At 34.3% G+C, this 17,429-nt stretch overlaps 1 protein-coding gene across 1 annotated transcript; it reads right to left on the reverse strand.

Moving 5' to 3' along the window:
* Positions 1-2,257: 2,257 nt before the first annotated feature.
* Positions 2,258-8,669, reverse strand: LOC131077493 (putative disease resistance protein At5g47280). Its single transcript, XM_058015002.2, has 5 exons — positions 6,058-8,669; positions 5,263-5,669; positions 4,778-5,133; positions 4,319-4,533; positions 2,258-4,099 (listed from the first exon to the last, which is right to left on the reverse strand). Exons 1-5 carry the CDS (start codon positions 6,677-6,679, stop codon positions 3,282-3,284), a joined length of 2,418 nt encoding a protein of 805 aa, XP_057870985.2. The 5' UTR covers positions 6,680-8,669; the 3' UTR covers positions 2,258-3,281.
* Positions 8,670-17,429: the final 8,760 nt, after the last annotated feature.

Genomic DNA, 17,429 nt, shown 5'->3' on the forward strand with positions numbered 1-17,429 from the left:
GTGCAACCAAAAGGTTTTGAAGTGGAAGGAAAAGAGAATCATGTTTATAGGTTGAAGAAGCCTTTGTATGGCTTCAAGCAAGCACCAAGAGCATGGTATGCCAGGATTGATGGATACTTTCAGGAGAATGGTTTCCAGAGAAGTAAGAGTGATCCTACCTTTTACTACAAACAAGAAGATATTGATATTCTTATCATAAGTTTGTATGTTGATGATCTATTGTACATGGGTAGTAATTCTAAGATGAAAGATGAATTCAAAGTTGCTATGATGAATGAATTTGAGATGAAAGATCTTGGTCTCATGAAATATTTTCTTGGAATGAAGGTTTATCAAAGTAAGGATGAGATTTTTATTTGTCAAACAAAGTATACACTGGATATGCTGAAGAAATTTGATATGCTTGATTGTAATCCATCCTCTACTCCAAGTGCTCATGGAGTTGTGTTGTGTAGAGATAATGGTGTTGAATTTGTTGATGAGACAGCTTATAGAAGTATTGTGGGGAGCTTGATGTTTCTAACCCACAGGATACCTGATATTGCATTCAGTTTCAATTGTTTCAAGGTATATGACAAATCCGTCAGAAATACACATTAAAGCAACCAAGAGGATTTTGAGGTATGTGAAAGGCACTCTAAATTTTGGCATTCATTACTACTCTTCTGAAAAGTTCAGTCTTGTTGGCTTTAGTGATTCAGATTGGGGAGGTAGTATGGATGACCGAAAATCTACATCTTGAAATTCTTTCTCTTTTGGTTTTAGATTGATTACCCGGAGTTCGAAAAAGCAAAACATTGTTGCTCTCTCATCCACAGAAGCAGAGTATGTTGCAATTACCTCAACAGACACACAAGCTCTTTGGCTCGGAAAATTTTTAAAAGAAATTGGAGAAAAGCAAATTCAGCGGACAGTGATTTATTGTGACAATGTGAGTGCCATCAAGCTAGCAAAGAATCCGGTTCATCACAGTAGGACAAAGCATTTTGATTTGAAATATCACTTCATTCATTATTTGGTACAAAAGAAGGAAGTTGAATTGAAGCACATCAACACCCAGGATCAACTAGTGGATATCTTCACCAAAGCAGTTGCAAAAGCTCAATTTTTGACACTACGAGATAAGATTGTGAGCTTGCAAAAGCTCACTACGAGATGAGATTGTGAACCCTCTCAACATCAAGGAGGAGTATGTGGATAATTGAAGCTGTTCATGCAACTTCGAACTTAGCCACTATATTTGGCTTCCACCGTCAAACACAAAGCCGCATTCTTTGATCACCGTTCACCGCATGCTCTATCTTTAGACTTCTACTGTAATTTGTAGTTTTTTAGGACTGCATGAGTCTTGTTACCCTGCAACGGCTAGTTAGTTTTTTATAGTTAGTTCTTTCCTCCGAACAATGCATGTTGTGCATGCTCATCTTTTAAGCACTTAATATTTTTTTTAAGTTCTTTCCAATTTAGTTTCTAGAAGCACTCAAAAACTATTTATTCAATAGCTGTGTAATCTTTTTAACAAGCTGGAATAAGAGGAAATACAATTCTGAAACAGGGGTGCTCTGTTTTTAATTTCTGTATGCGATTTCTTTACTGTTATATTTTTCTGTCAATCAGCTGGTTTAAAGAGAAGGGTAATTTTCAGTTTCTACATGGAGTAGGACCTTACAATCTTTGCTTTGAGAATACTCGCACCGCTTCAGAACAAGTAGATTCTTTGAAGCATGACCGCTTCAGAACAAGTAGATTCTTTGAAGCATAAAAAGAAGCAAACCTGATAATCGAAAAACTCAAACATGAAGATGAAGTCGAAGCATTGGATTAAATCTACGACGGGCTGGAAACAAAACCAGTAAAAATTTCTGCTGTTTTTGAGAGCAATTGCAAGGAAATAAAGTTAAAATACTCTGTAAATTATTGTTATTTAATAAATAGATCTATTTGATGAAAGAGAAAGGCTGTAATGTTCGAAGATGTAATTACATGAATTTAGCCATGCAGCTTCACATGTAGAAAGAATAAAAAATCCATCATGCAGTTTCCCCTCAACCAAAGAATCCCCAAAACAAATTGGGGATATTGAAAGACTATTTCCAAGTTGAAGCTTGGACATACATCTGTTTCTGAAGTTAAAAATTCGACATATACATTACAAATTATATGGACGATATATACATTACATACATTACAAACTCTTCCCCACACTTTCCCCCTCAACCAAAGGCTATTTCCAAGTTGAAGCTTGGACATACATCTGTTTCTGAAGTTAAAAATTCGACATATACATTACAAATTATATGAACGATATATACATTACGAACTCTTTCACACACTTTGGCTGAGGACTGTTTCTAAAGTCAAACCTTGACATACATTACAAATTACATCTGAAGTTAAAAACTATTTTTAAAAATTAAAAAAAACTTCGATGCATTAAAAGTTCCAACAACAAAAACTCTCACACAGTTTCCCCCTCAACCAAAGAATGCCCCCAGAAATTTGTGGGCACCGGAAGACTGTTTCTAAAGTCAAAACTTTGACATAGTTGACTTTAACATATACATTACAAATGTTGTCAAGTTGGTTGAAGCTTCTTGTTTGTGAAATCAATCATCACGCCAATAAAAAGTAAATTACTAAATTGCGGTTTCACGATTTCAACTCTAAGATCGGGGATAAAAGAGGCCTGAACTCAAAACTTTGACATAGTTGACTTTAACATATACATTACAAATGTTGTCAAGTTGGTTGAAGCTTCTTGTTTGTGAAATCAATTATCACGCCAATAAAAAGTAAATTACTAAATTGCGGTTTCACGATTTCAACTCTAAGATCGGGGATAAAAGAGGCCTGAACTTGCAACCACTGGTGCACAATCTTCTCATCACGTTTCAGAGAGCTTAGTTTACAAACACTTCTAGGCAACCTCCTCAAACGAGAACACTCTTTAATGTCAAACTCTTTCAATTGCTTGAGTTGACCTATTTCCTCTGGAAGTTCTTTCAAGCCCTCACACAGTGAAATGTGAAATCAATCATCAAACCAATCAAAATTAAATTGCGGTTCCACGATTTCAACACTAGATCAGGGTTAAAAGAGGCCTGAACTTGCAACCACTGGTGCCCAATCTTCTCATCACAGATGACATGTTTCAGAGAGTACTCAGTTCACAAACACTTCTAGCAACCTCCTCAAACGAGAACGCTCTTTCATGTCAAACTCTTTCAATTGCTTGAGTTGACCTATTTCCTCTGGAAGTTCTTACACAGTGAAATATGAAATCAATCATCAAGCCAATCCAAAGTAAATTGCGGTTCCACGATTTCAACTCTCAGATCAGGGATAGAAGAGGCCTGAACTTGCAACCACTGGTGCCCAATCTTCTCGTCACAGATGACATGTTTCAGAGAGCTTAGTTCACAAACACTTCTAGGCAACCTCCTCAATCGAGAACACTCTCTCATGTCAAACTCTTTCAATCGCTTGAGTTGACCTATTTCCTCTGGAAGTTCTCTCAATCCCTCACACAGTGAAATATCCAGAAATTCCAGCTGACCAAGTTTTCCAATTGATGCCGGAAGTTCTTTCAAGGCTGGTAATGCTGATAATCTCAACATTCTTAGAGAGCTCAGGTTTCCGAGATCATATGGTAACTTTTTAACCAGATGGCAGTTGGTAATAGACCATATCCGAGCAGAGGGCATATGGCAGATGTCTGCGGGCAATTCCTCCAAATCGCTGCAGTGATCGAGGATAAATTCTTGTAGGTTAGTGTTGCTGAATGTGGAAATATTTCCAAACCCTTCACACAAGCATAGAGATAGTTTCTCTACTTTTTGTATTACTTTAATCTGTTCTAAAATAGTGGGTGCATCCAACTTCTCCAAGCGAACACTTCTGAGCTGAGTGAGTGAAGATAAGGCATCTAAACCTTCTATTGTGGCCCTCTTCGAGTTCAAATTACACAACATTACAAATTTCAGTTTCTTCATTGTTCTGACAAATGGTGGTAGAAAGTACTTGCTCGCAAAAAAGTGTAACACCAGAACCTCTGTCTCTGGAAAATCCATCTCATACCATTGATTCTCAGCCATAGAGCCTGCAATAGATCAATCACACATATGCAATTGAATTAGAACATTTTGAGTGGCTAAGAATACTAGAAGTTAACATAAAAGAATTTATATCAAAGTTACTGTTACAATCGTATCATTTTTCATGATGACAAAACCACAAAGGCGAGAACATTTTAATATTCAAAATAGCCTGTGCACTTTGACACTAAACAAGTCTGAATATTTTGGGCGGAATACCCTACCTGTGTGAATAGAGACAACTTGAGCATTAAATGTTCTGTCATAAGGCATCTCCCCCCACTCCCCTGGCAAGCTCAGCTCTTTCCTGGGCATGAATAATCTCTTCCTACGGACTATACTGTCCTGGCTTCCCAAATATATGGCCAAATCTCGCATTACATCATGCTGAGAAAAGTACAGCTCGGAGGCATTTCCATAAGAGACTGTTGCTTGGCTTCTGAAAATTACAGACACAATATCAGCTCAATGTTCAACAAAAATTATAGCAAGAAATTCAATATATATAAGGATAGGCTAATACCCTGGGCTGCTGATTAAATTCAAGACATTTTTAATTACAGCTCAGAGGTATTTCCAATAGAGATTGTTGCTTGGCTTCTGATAACTATAGACACAATATGAGCTTAATGCTTAAAAAAATTATAGCAACAAATTTAATATATATAAAGATAGGCAAATACCCTGGGCTGCTGACTAAATTCAAAAGATTTTTCCTTGCAAGATCCAATAACATGATAAAGGCATCTTGCCTCTCCAGCTTCCGAATATAAACCCAAATGTCCAGCAGTGCATCAGCACATATTTTCTTGTTCTCTGGAAATGAGGCTAAATCTAAGAAGCATTCTCTCCCATCATTATCCAAGAAATCAATACTGGTCTCCAAGCACCTGAAAAGCCCTCCTTCGTGATCGCTGGATATGGATTCGCCCAGGGAAAGCTTATTCTTCACGTTCAACCAGGTCACATGAGGTTCCCCATTCAAAGAGCTCCCAATCACCTTTAGAGCAAGGGGTAAGCCCTTACATTCAGCTTGTACCTGCAAGTTTTAAAGCAAAAACACAAATAAGCGCGCAATTCATTTTACTTTTGTTGTTGCCCTTAATTGATTCGATAAGAAACTTTGGGCTTATTAAATTTCTTTATTTTGGGTAAGAAAAGACTATACCTCCATGACTAGATTTGCATCTGCGTTACTTGGAATTGATGTCTGTCCAAAAGCTGAGAAGCAGAAAAACGAGAGAGCATCCTCGTGGCCCAGCAATGGCAACTCATACAGTCGAGTATAGGAGTTTTGTGGGATGATAGAACTGTCTCTGGTTGTGACAACAGTCTTGTACCCTGGCGCTTCAAGTAGTAATTCCTCCAAATGAACCCTGGACCAGACGTCATCTAATATAATCAGGGTTCGCTTCGATTGACTAAAAAGCTGCTGATTTAGCTGGATGCGTGCATCCTCTACATTCTGAAAATCGGGCTTCTTCCTTCCAACAATCTTCTCCCACATTGTCTCTATAATCCCCTTAAGATTTGGGGACTGCGAAACAGTGATGAAATGTACATCCTCAAAATAATCTGATGTCCAAAGAAAAAACCAATTATTTTCAGTACGCTGTAAAAGAATGGTGCAATCTTAGAACAGAGTATCAAGGAGAAAAATTATTATTATTGGTAATCTACAAGTACGAATTTTAACACCAGAAATTGTAGGCACAAATGGGATGGGAATGACTATACAGGACACAGAATAGTTCTAATTAAATATTTATTTTTATTTATTAAATAAATTGAAAATCAACAATTGTTTTTCAATTTAGTTAATATATATTTATTAAAAAACAATGTTTAGTCAGAACCACTCTGTTACTGCAAAGCTATTTCCAATGGTACGAACCTAAAGAAAATGTGCTTTCCCCATAAAAGATTAAAACAATAATTAAAAACAAAGAAAAAAAAATGTTACCTTTGATATGAGGATCATTACAAATAGCCAAGGCCAAAGTCGTTTTCCCACCACCCCCCATACAATGCACCCCAACGACAGATACCTCGCTTTGGAATAAAAGCTCCTTCAAATCCCCAACAGGCTTCTCCAATCCCGCATAAAACCGAGATTTCACAGGAACATTACTAAGATAAGAGCATTTGTTATTCTCTTCCACTTCAGTACTTCGACACAGGTTGCCTAAACTCATTTGCTGTTTAACAATGGCATTCAGCGTACGACTTAAATCACGAGGCTTCAATTCCTTGTATAGATCTTTCAAGACTGCAATAAGATTTCTAGCATCTAACTCAACGTGTGCTGGGATGGAAACCATGACGCCATCAACCTCCTCTTCTAGCTTGAGTATCTGTGAAGCATATCTACACCTACGAAATACATTGAAAGCGCTAATGCTTTCACAATATTTCACCAGCTCTGCGCCCCTAATAAGTGTGTTTAAAAACAGGTGAATGGCAGGGTTTTGCTGATCCTTGGGCAGTTGCAGGTCAGATGCACAAAGTTGTTGGATAGCTAGGATAAGGGATTTCAGAAGGGCCTCGGCTCTAGTACACAGAACCTTACTATTGAAACTCTCCATTCTATGTATTGCTAAAATAAAAATTCAGTTAAAGATTTCACAAAATATATAAGAACTCAGTAGCTCTAGAAATTTCAAACTTGTAGATATGTACACAAAATATAGAACAACTCGGTAGCTCTAGAAATTTCAAACTTGTAGATATGTACACAAAATATAGAAGAATTCAGTAGCTCTCGAAATTTCAAACTTGTAGATACGTATTACTATCTCTTGTTAAAAAGTTATGAGGCATGGTTCAAGCATTAAATAGAAGATTTTAGAATCATCCAGATTTCCGGGAAAGCGTCATCAACGGATAGATACAGAGTTTCACTTAGTGCGAAGGCAACAGCAAATCGACAACGGTATTATGCTCGTTCAACGGCCACATGCCGCGGAAATAGCCGTTGATTTACTGTAATTGAATTGTGTCAATGAGAACTTGACTTGTGTTTGACTTGTCTCGGATAACCGATTGAAATAGTTTAATGTTTCTTTATCGGATATTGTGTGTCAAATTTGTATCCAAAGGCGAGCACAAGACAGGATTCTGGCTAATGACTACTGGCCGGTCTTGTTCTTCCACATGTCTGATGGATCAGTATGAAATGAAAGATTTTAATGACATTCTATTTTAAAAAGTTTTTGGGACCAATCAGATATTTTTCCAGATCAGATTATTTCTCAATAAGAATATACATTTCTCAATATTATTTATTAATTAATAATCAAAATAGGGTCTGGAAGCTGCATAGAAATTGCCACGTTTCAATGCACTGGAAGATGGCGTAATTGCTTTGCAAAGCCAAAAACATCACATCGAATAACCCACAGATTACTCGAACATTCCGAACCATGTAGGGGAACCGGGGCAGCCTCATCCCATTATTCCTTAGAACATGGAATTTTCCTAAGAATTTTTTTGTAAACTTCGTAACTTCCAGGACTTTCTTATATATTTGAAAACAGCATCTTAAAAATATCACATCGAATGATATTCACAGATTACTCGAACATTCGAAGAGAAGTCGGGGAACAGGGGCAGACCTCATCCTCTTATTTCTTAGAACGTGGAAATTGCCATAGAATTTTCTTGGAAACTTTGCAACCCCAGAACTTTCTTTAATAGTTGAAAACTGCACCTATGTACTTTATCCTCCTTTTTTGTCCTTATTTTAAACCTCGTAAATCGCACACATTACAGTAAACCACGGCCATTAATTACATATTAAAACCCTAATAACTAATTTTTAATAAAACCGTGTCTGTCGCCCGCCTGTAAGCAGAGCCGAAACTGGAGGACGCGGTTGCTCAGCCGGACGCGTCACCGTATGAAGCACAGTGCTCTCCGCCCGCTTATTGATCTAGACGACGAGCGCTAAGATCCGAAGGAAGCCACCGAGAGCCTGTAGAGTACCAGAGCGCGTGCAGAAGTCAAGAACAAGTTCACCCTCGTCTCTCAGAAGCGATTAGTTTAAGGATTTATGATCTGCGATCCTTTCTGTCGAAATTCAACCATGCCGCCTCAAACGCCCTGGTCTTTTTTTATTTAAAAAAAATGCACTAGAAAAATGTCGCTCTGTATGCCATTTTGGTAAACCTAGGCGTCCATGGCCGAATATTAAACGCACCAGAAAGCCACCGTGGGCCTGTGAAGGACAAGAATGCGGGCAGAGGTTGAAAACCTGGTTTTTGCCTTGAAAAGTGGTGGCACAAGCAAAGAGTTCATCTCGCCTCCCAGAATCTTGGCGCACGGACGCGAATTTTTTTAAAGATTTATGATCTGCAATTCCCCCTGGCGGAATCCAACCATGGCGGCCCATTCACCTTGATCCTTTTTCATTTAAAAATAACAAATATTTATTAAAAACGCACCAGAGGATGCCGCCCTCCACGCCATTTCTGTAGACCTAGGTTTCCATTACCGCTACTGCTGTAACCTACGGAATGGAAAGAAAACTAAAGGCGACAAAGCATAAAAGGTTTCGCGCTATAGGGCTCCGTGTAAAATTCGTGTCGAAATGTAATTTAATTCTAGGGTTAATGTTATCTAATTCTAGGGCTTAGGAGGTACTATTTAGGGATTTCGTTATGTTCCTTTCTCCTTTTTCTTTCCGATGATCATCCCATTAAGTACAAAGTGTATATAAATGAGTTTAGCATTTATAACAATTTTATTTTAAAATTGTTACGTATTAAGATTAAGATTATAATTAATATTATATATAAAAATATAATTGAAATAATTTAATTTTAAAATTATAACTATTGAAAATTAAGTTTATTATTAGTATTTGTTGTAGGTAATATTATTGTATTAATAAATATTTTATTAGTGATTAATAATTTAGTTTTACATCAATTAAAAGTGTGATTTTTTCAAAAAATAAATTTGATTTTTATAAAATTGACCAAATAAATTATAGAAATTATTTTTTTATAAGCATTGATTTAAAAATATTGTAATATACATTCACTGAAGTTGCTTTATATTTTGGTGTTATAGGAGCAAACTTTTAGGGATGATAGATTTTTTAGATTTTTATTTATTTCTTTTTATTTTAAAAAGTGAAGTGCCTATTTTAAATAGTTTTTTTCATTTTTTATCATTTACAATATTGTAAGTAAATATTTTTTCTAAATAACCATATAAATTTTAATAATCATTTTTTATCTCAAAATATAGATAATAAAACCAATTTTAAGGATTTCATTTAGTTTAAATGAAAAAATAAATACAAATATTTCTATTAAAAAATAAACCTAATTATTATATGTGTTTATAATTATATTTATATGTTTTTTTGAAATCATTCTATTTTTTAATAGTTTTTGAAAACCATAAATTTTTTAATCATTTTAATATATACAAAATATTTTAATAACTTTTAGTCATAAATTTAAATATTTTTCATTAAGTTATTTAAAAATGTCTATTCACTTTTATATTTATTAATAGTTATTTTATTAAAATTGATTATAATTAATATTACATAAATATAAAAAAATAATATAATATTATACTACAAACTAGTAATTATATTTGAGATTAATTTAATTATTATAATTATAATTATATAATTTTTTAAATCAAATTAAGATTATGCTTTTAAGAAAAATTTGTATTATATTATAATTATTATGTTGAAGCATTCCTTATATGAAGTGAACCACCTACTTATTGAAATTAATGGTTTAAAATTGGGGAGAAGAATGAAGACTATATAATTAATTGCTTAAATTAATATTAATTATTTATGTCTTTTTATAATAATTAAAAATCATTATAATTTAATCTAAAATTATTTATCTTATTAAAATTTTAATTATGATAGAATAATTATATTTTGAATTAAAATCTTTCTTCTCTTACTATTTTCTTTTAATGTTATCTTGTTTTATTAGATATTCTATTATTTATTTATTTATTCTAATTCTTCCACTTCTTTTTTAAGGGTTGATTTTTAATTAAGTTAAAATTGCAATCTAATTATTTATGTTTTTTTAATGGAATTACAAATAATAATTAAAATATATTAGAATTTATAGATTTTGTCTTATTTAAATTTTATTTATTATAGAATAATTATATTTGAATTTTATTCTAATTTATATAATAAAAGAAATTTCAACTTAACACCTAAATAATTTAAGGATATCATGTCTTTGGGGAGTTATGCCGATGGTAGCATGTCATTTGATTATTATCTCCATCTCCATCTCTCTCCTTTATCTATTTCTCCTTACCTCTCCCTATATCTCTCTCTTTCCCCCCCCCCCCCTCTCTCTCTCTCTCTCTCTCTCTCTCTCTCTCTCTCTCTAGAATAATATAAATTGTTTTTTAAAAGAGCCTTTGTTGGAAATATTTAGCTCTTATTCTCAAAATGATGAGAATTTTTACACCTCTCATTAAAATTATCCTTAAATATCAATATTTTTTAAATCACAACTCTTAAAAATATTTAAATAACTATTAATATCATTAGGATTAATGAAATATCATGTGACAAATATGATCTGGAATAACCAACTCAAAACTAGAGGAAATATCTCAAATGTCCCTTTAAGGATAGCAATTATAAAACAATTCTTAATATTTTAGAGCAGTTGTGGTTTAAAATCTCTTTCCATAGGGAAGCGCACCAATAGCCGTATGTTCCAATAACTATGAACTCCATGTGAACCCAACCCCAAGCTACTAACTTTAAAGAAACCAAAAAATTGATAACTAAAATTCTATTAATTAATTTCACATGTACCAATAGTTGCTCACTTTTTAGGTTTTTTGCTCCATGATTGGCCCATTTGTGCATAAGTATTGGCAATTTTAAGTGCATAGTTATTCAGAAATTTTAAGTAGGTATCAAGCAACACTTTGAAATGTGTAGTTTTTTACCCTTGCGTGTATAATGGTTCCCACAATGTGCATTGTTACTACTCAAAAGCCCAAACAATAGCTATAAGCAGTTAAGTCGCATATGGAAACAACAAAAACAAATTATCAAAATCTAATGTATAGTTTAGAATATGTAGTGTGCAAAGTTGGCTATAACAACTATGGGTACACTTAACTACCTTTATGTTGTGTTAATGGAAAATGCAAAACAAATTTTTTTATTAAAAGCATAATAACAACCTTGTCGGATGCACACACCACAGGAAATCTCCACCACAAATATGTCATAACTCACTAATCTATAGATTTTTATTCACCTGTCAAGAAGCAAGAAAAACCTAAAAAATTCTCACTAAAATTCATGACTTAATTACTATGCACATGAGGGGAGAGATTTTGTTTTGTCGTTTAACTAAAAAATATTAATCAAGACTTTGATGTAGGTAAAACATTAAAAAGTAGTGAATTAATTATGCTTATGAGTAGATGTTTTGAAATAATTTATTTTTTATTTTTTAAATTGAGTCCATAATCGAACTAGTTCAAGGGAGAATTTAATTATGCAAACAAAACAAAAAAATTGGTGTCTCTCTTGTGTTTTAAACAATTTTGCATATATTATTATTTTTATTATAGAAATATATAAATTTTAATTGAAGAGTTGTTAAATTATTTTCTATTTATATTTAATATCAAGATAACATTTTGTTTAATGATGCAATGAAACATATTTTTTGAAATGTTGTTCTTGGTTTTGGCCTACATTATAATGCAATTATTTTTTATATTAAAAAGCAGCAAAATAAGGGTGATGTCCAAAAACAACAACCGAGCAGACGTAAGATTAACAAAGCATTAGCAACACATTAACAGCTAACTAATATCAAAAACTAATTATTAGTAGCATATATCAAAGCTAAAATCTTTATCATCCTAATAAGACTCTTAATACTAGGCCATTTATGACCATAAACATAAACAATATCAAAATATGAAACAATCTTAATAGAGGGGCTACAATGGTTGAAACCAACAACCCTAACTATCATCCCTAAAACTTGTAGCCAACCTAGTGGAGAACATTGGACCAATCCTCAGTAAGGAACTTAAAAAGCTCCTTTTAGTTTCCATCCTCATCTTTGTCCACTCCCAAGATCTTCTTCTATATTAAACACAAGGATGTGACTGATTTATGCATGACCCTTAGACTGAACTAAGAAACACTCCTGAGTTTCTTTTCAAGATCAAATACCTTAGATTTAACCTTCTCTAGCTCCATGGCATTCGATCGACATCCAAAATAGGTCCCTTCCTATTGGGGGTTATAGGTCCCTTCAACTTTTGGTTTGTTTATCTCCAAAATATCAGGCATCATATCCTTCATGAGGTGAATTAGCCTCTTTGAAATATGGGTGGAGCTACCCTCATTCGTAGAGATTTCCCTCTCCTCATCTTTATCCCCTCCCTTGTCAATTTCAGCACTCTTTCTTCCCTTCCCCTCTTCAATACCCAGGTCAGCCTCATCATTTGTCTCATAATCCACAATGTTTGTAAGCTTTTCCTTTTTAGTAGAGCAGATGACCAGCCTAAAGGATCGTCTAGGGGTATTTTCACATTTACTCAAGGCTTTCACATTCTCTTCCTCTTCCTCACTCACATCTTGGATAGACACTTTGAGTTTTTTAGTTGGGCAAGTACATTTTTTTCCTTTTTTGTTGCTAGTATCAGAGGCCAAGGCTTTGCGCTTGGGGTCTTTCTATTCACTCTTAGTCACTGAGGAAGATTTTGGAGACCCAGGTCAGGATATAATTTTCCCAACACTTGGGAATTTGATGCATTTTTTTGAACTAGGGCCAAGGATATCAATGGGGTTGACCTGGGGTAGAGTAGTCGGGTGCAAAAATTCTTGCACAACAATTTTCATAGCGGGGCACAAAGCTAGGTGAAAATGTTAAAAGGTTGAAAATCAAGCCTTGAAGGAGTGGGACAGGCTTTTCCCCTAGCTCTTGGCACTCTTAACAACCTCATTCACTAAACACTCCATTGAATTGAGGAGGAAAAATGAAAAAATAAATGAGGTTGTGATTCCTAAAGTGACTGAGCAACAACAAGTGATAAAAGTAAAAGGTTTTATATCTTTCTTCCAGTGTAAAATACTTCATGTTCATGAGACATACCTGGTGTTAGGAATCACATGCAGAAAATACCAATTATATACAGATAAATATTAAATAGAAGAATGAAAAACATAGAAATAATAATAGGGAAGAAACAATATTTAATGTGGTTCACCCAAACTCAGGCTATGTCCACCAAACATCAAGAGTCCAATATTATTATCCAGTAAATCAAATCGATTACAATAAGCAATCCTTTGCAACTCAATATTGCTACAAAATGCTACAGAAATTCTCTACAGAAAACCCTAACCCTTAGCCTTTTTATCAAGACTTCTATCGGTTACAAAATTAGGGCTACAACATGTCAGCTAATAGAAAAGTAACACCTGGCGGCTTTATAAAATAATTAGTCTGTTTGGTCTCGTGGGGTGCTGCCCCTTAACCCTATCTTGGGGGCGCTGCCCCCAAACCCGCGTCAAATAATATGGGGGGAAACCACACCGATAGAAATAGGGAAAATTTAACCTCCAAGTCTGATTAGGCTTCATATAACAACAATCTCCCACTTGGAGACTGATTAGACTCCACAACATATCACCTCGTTCCAAGGGAATGATAGTTTTTCTCCATCAAACCCACCATGAAGCTTAAAAGGGCTCTCATTTCCTCTAAAAAATGGTTGATGCTCTCATTGTCAGAGACATGTTTAATTTTTTTCCATTTCCTACCCGTAGTTGGCAATCCTATAGCATGGGCTATGACCTCTTCATTAACCTCAAAGGAAATCCCCCCCACAGAATAATACAATCATTGATTTTATTAGACAAGTGATTTTAAAACATATTTGGAAGGTAAGATGTTATGTGTATTTTCTGACAATTATCAAGAAATTGGTACTTTAAGGCTTTACTCTAACATATATTTTTCAGGTTGCTTTCTTGTTTTTATAGTTGGAAAACCTATCTAAGAAGTAAGAAGAATGTAATGACCATGGATCAGCTATAGCAAATTTAAGATCAATTCAAACAATTTCAAAATAGAAGCAATCTTGACTTATGTAAAGTATTTTAGACCAAATCTAGTGCTATTATATAATTTCTTCAATCAAAATCATGTGTTATTGTATGACATTTGTTAAGTCTCTTCAACTGTATCGATTTAGTCTCATTTGAGAGTTGTTGTTTGTTCTCCGCTGCTACATTTTGGCAGCTTTATTCTTTGTAATTTTGCTTTGTTTACTATATTTTAAAAAATGGCAATAATTTTTATTTTTATAATATAATATATTAATTAAATTAATATAGATATTTTAAATATATTTATATAAAAATACTTTTAAAAATTGAAATTTTGTCAACATTCTTCAAATTTTAACTTGACATGTATTGCCTATTATAATATGCTCTCTAACCTCTATTTTATTTATCAAATTAAATCATAAGAGAACAATTATGCATTTGATTATTATAAACTGAATTAAATTAAAATAATAAAATGATTGTAAATTAAAACAAGTGTCATGTAGAGGCAAGTACTTGCCTTCATAGTATTGTAATAAAAATGTTTGTTATAATTCATAATTATTATATTTTTAATTTATTATTATTTTAATTATTATTTTTTTGTAATATTAACTATAACTCTTGATTCAATAAAATAGTATTAATAGTTATATTATATAGTGAAAATATATTTTTTCTTAAATAGATAATACTCATTTAATTAGAAAAACAATATAATTATAATTATAATAATAAAATTTAATCTTAAAAAATGAGATTTTCGAAAGGTGCATTCATTCACAATAGTATTGATCCTATCTCCCACTCCCAATTTGCTGACGGTACAATTCTTTTTGGGGAAGCCACTGAGAAGGAAGCAATGGTAATTAAGAAGCTTCTGAATGACTACGAAAAAGGTTCGAGGCAGAGTATAAACCAAGAGAAATCAATGATATATTTCCTCAATACTAATGTGAGAATGTGATGTAAAATTGGGGAAATGATGGGTTATCCTCAGGGCAATTTTCCTCTAAAGTACTTAGGGGCTCAACTAGATCCGGGTAGACATCATAACAGAATGTGGGAGGATGTGATCAATAAATGTCAAGTAAAGGCCTCTTCTTGGAAGAACAAGTGGTTAACTCAGGCAGGTAGAATTCAGATGATTAAATCTGTTCTTTCAACGATTCCCATTTATCAAATGTCATGTTTTAGGCTATCATTTAAAGCAGCCAAAGAGTTAGACAGTCTGTTCAAAAAAAATTTGTGGGAAGGATCACAGGAGAAGAAGAAAATTCCTCTCATCAATTGGGATACAGCTTGCTTAATAAAATTGGAGGGAGGAGCGGGTCTAAGAAAAATGGATTTGCACAATCTAGCTCTTGGGGCTAAATTAGCATGGAAAATGTATGCTCAACCTCATAAATCCTGGTGTAAGATTGTGGCTGCTAAGTATCTGGATTCAACTGAAGCGGAAAGGATTTTTACAGTGGTTAACTCAATTAAGGGCTCTCCAATTTGGAAACATATTTGGGAAAGTAGAAGTATATTAACAGAGCATCTGACATGGAAAATAGGCAATGATGGAAAGGCTAAATTTTGGAGAGACTCATGGAATGGTGACATTTCTTTAGCTGAAGAAACAGACGACATGGTATGGATTAATGAAGTGGAAGCAGTGGTAGGTTCTTATGTGGCGGATTATATTTTGGAAGGGCAGAAGGAATCAAAGTGGATTAAATGGAAATCGGTTGGAGAATGGAATATGGAGAAGAATGCGCAGTTAAAGGACATTCTAAACAGGAAAAAAAAAAATCATCTTTCTCAACGAAATGGACTAGTTATTATGGAGTGTCTCTAAAACTGGAAAATATAAGGTCAATTTGGGATACGAGATCCTTAGAAGTAGAATACAGAATCTGGAATGGCCCTCGAAGTTGTGTTGGCATAAATTGGTATTGCCCAAGGCAGAGGCATTCCTATGGACAACTTTGCATGGTCACATCTTAATAGGGGACAGGTTGAGAACTATTGGAATTGTTGGTCTGAGCGTATGCCTCCTATGCAAGGAAAATGAAGAGACAGAGGACCGTCTATTATTTTAGTGCTCATATTCTAAAAAAGTTTGGGATTGGCTATTGGGAAATTTGTAGCTTGGGTCGGTGAGAAATCTAACATTAAAAAGTTCTTTATTAACATGGTCGTCTAGTATCAATAAATCAAAATGGAGCATTCTGTGGGTGGTGAGTCCAGCGATGCTTGTTTGGCATATATGGAAGGAAAGAAACAGAAGAGTATTTAATGAGGAAGCTCTGTCTTATGATACACTAATTCCTAAAATAAAAGGAGCCATAGAAGAAGTCATCAATGTGAAAGTAGTGGGTAGAAAGTATAGTTCATATTCTTCTTGGGACAAAGAGATGGAAAGACACTGGAACTTAACGAAAATTAGTGGATACAAGCTAATGGATAAGAAGCAAAATAGAGCCAATATAGTCTGGACTCCTCCAATATCAGGAAACTTCAAGATTAATTTTGATGGAGCTAGCCGAGGTAATCCGGGTAAATCTGGATATGGTGCCATTATAAGGAACGAATTTGGCAACTTTGTTGGGGCAAATTACGGCCCATTGGGAATCAATACAAACAATATGGAAGAAATGGTGGGGGTATTAATTGGGTTGGAATGGTGTGTGGCCCGTGGCATTTAGGATGTAGAAGTTGAGTGAGATTCGCAAATTATCTTGAATGGGATTTCAAAACAGAATTTTGAAAATTGGAAATTGGAGGCGGTACGTCCCAAAATTCAAAGAATATACGAAAGTTTAAACAAGTTCACCCTTAAACACATCTACCAAGAGGGCAACTCGGTGACGGACTAGCTGGCTAACAGTGGTATCAACTGTGATGGCCCAACACAGTTGACAGAAAAGGAGGAGCTACAGGACGGATTAGTAGAGATCCTTGCTGCAGACAAAATCAAATTTCCTAAAACTGGAATCAGATGACAAAGATTTTATGAGGCAAGCAGGGTGCATCGAGGATAAGCGTTAAGGAATCAATAATACTGCGATAGCACATAGAATTTGAGGCTTGTCACATTTGAGAACATTTCTCAATGAAAGCTGATAGACAGAGACTAAATGCAAAGAGATGTGAGAAAAGATATTGTTCGGGTACCAATAATAGGCGAAAATTGAAACTGAGGGCTCTAGGAAGCGATTGATGGTTGGGTCACGTGGCTCCTGAAT

Source organism: Cryptomeria japonica, chromosome 4 (assembly GCF_030272615.1).
Source record: "Cryptomeria japonica chromosome 4, Sugi_1.0, whole genome shotgun sequence".
Lineage (NCBI taxonomy): Eukaryota > Viridiplantae > Streptophyta > Pinopsida > Cupressales > Cupressaceae > Cryptomeria > Cryptomeria japonica.

Coding starts and splice junctions, on each gene's coding strand:
- LOC131077493 (XM_058015002.2), bottom strand. CDS start 6,679: ATGGAGAGTTTCAATAGTAAGGTTCTGTGTACTAGAGCCGAGGCCCTT. Junction 5,670..6,057: donor TAATGATCCTCATATCAAAG/GTAACATTTTTT, acceptor TTTGGACATCAG/ATTATTTTGAGGATGTACAT. Junction 5,134..5,262: donor ATGCAAATCTAGTCATGGAG/GTATAGTCTTTT, acceptor TAAAACTTGCAG/GTACAAGCTGAATGTAAGGG.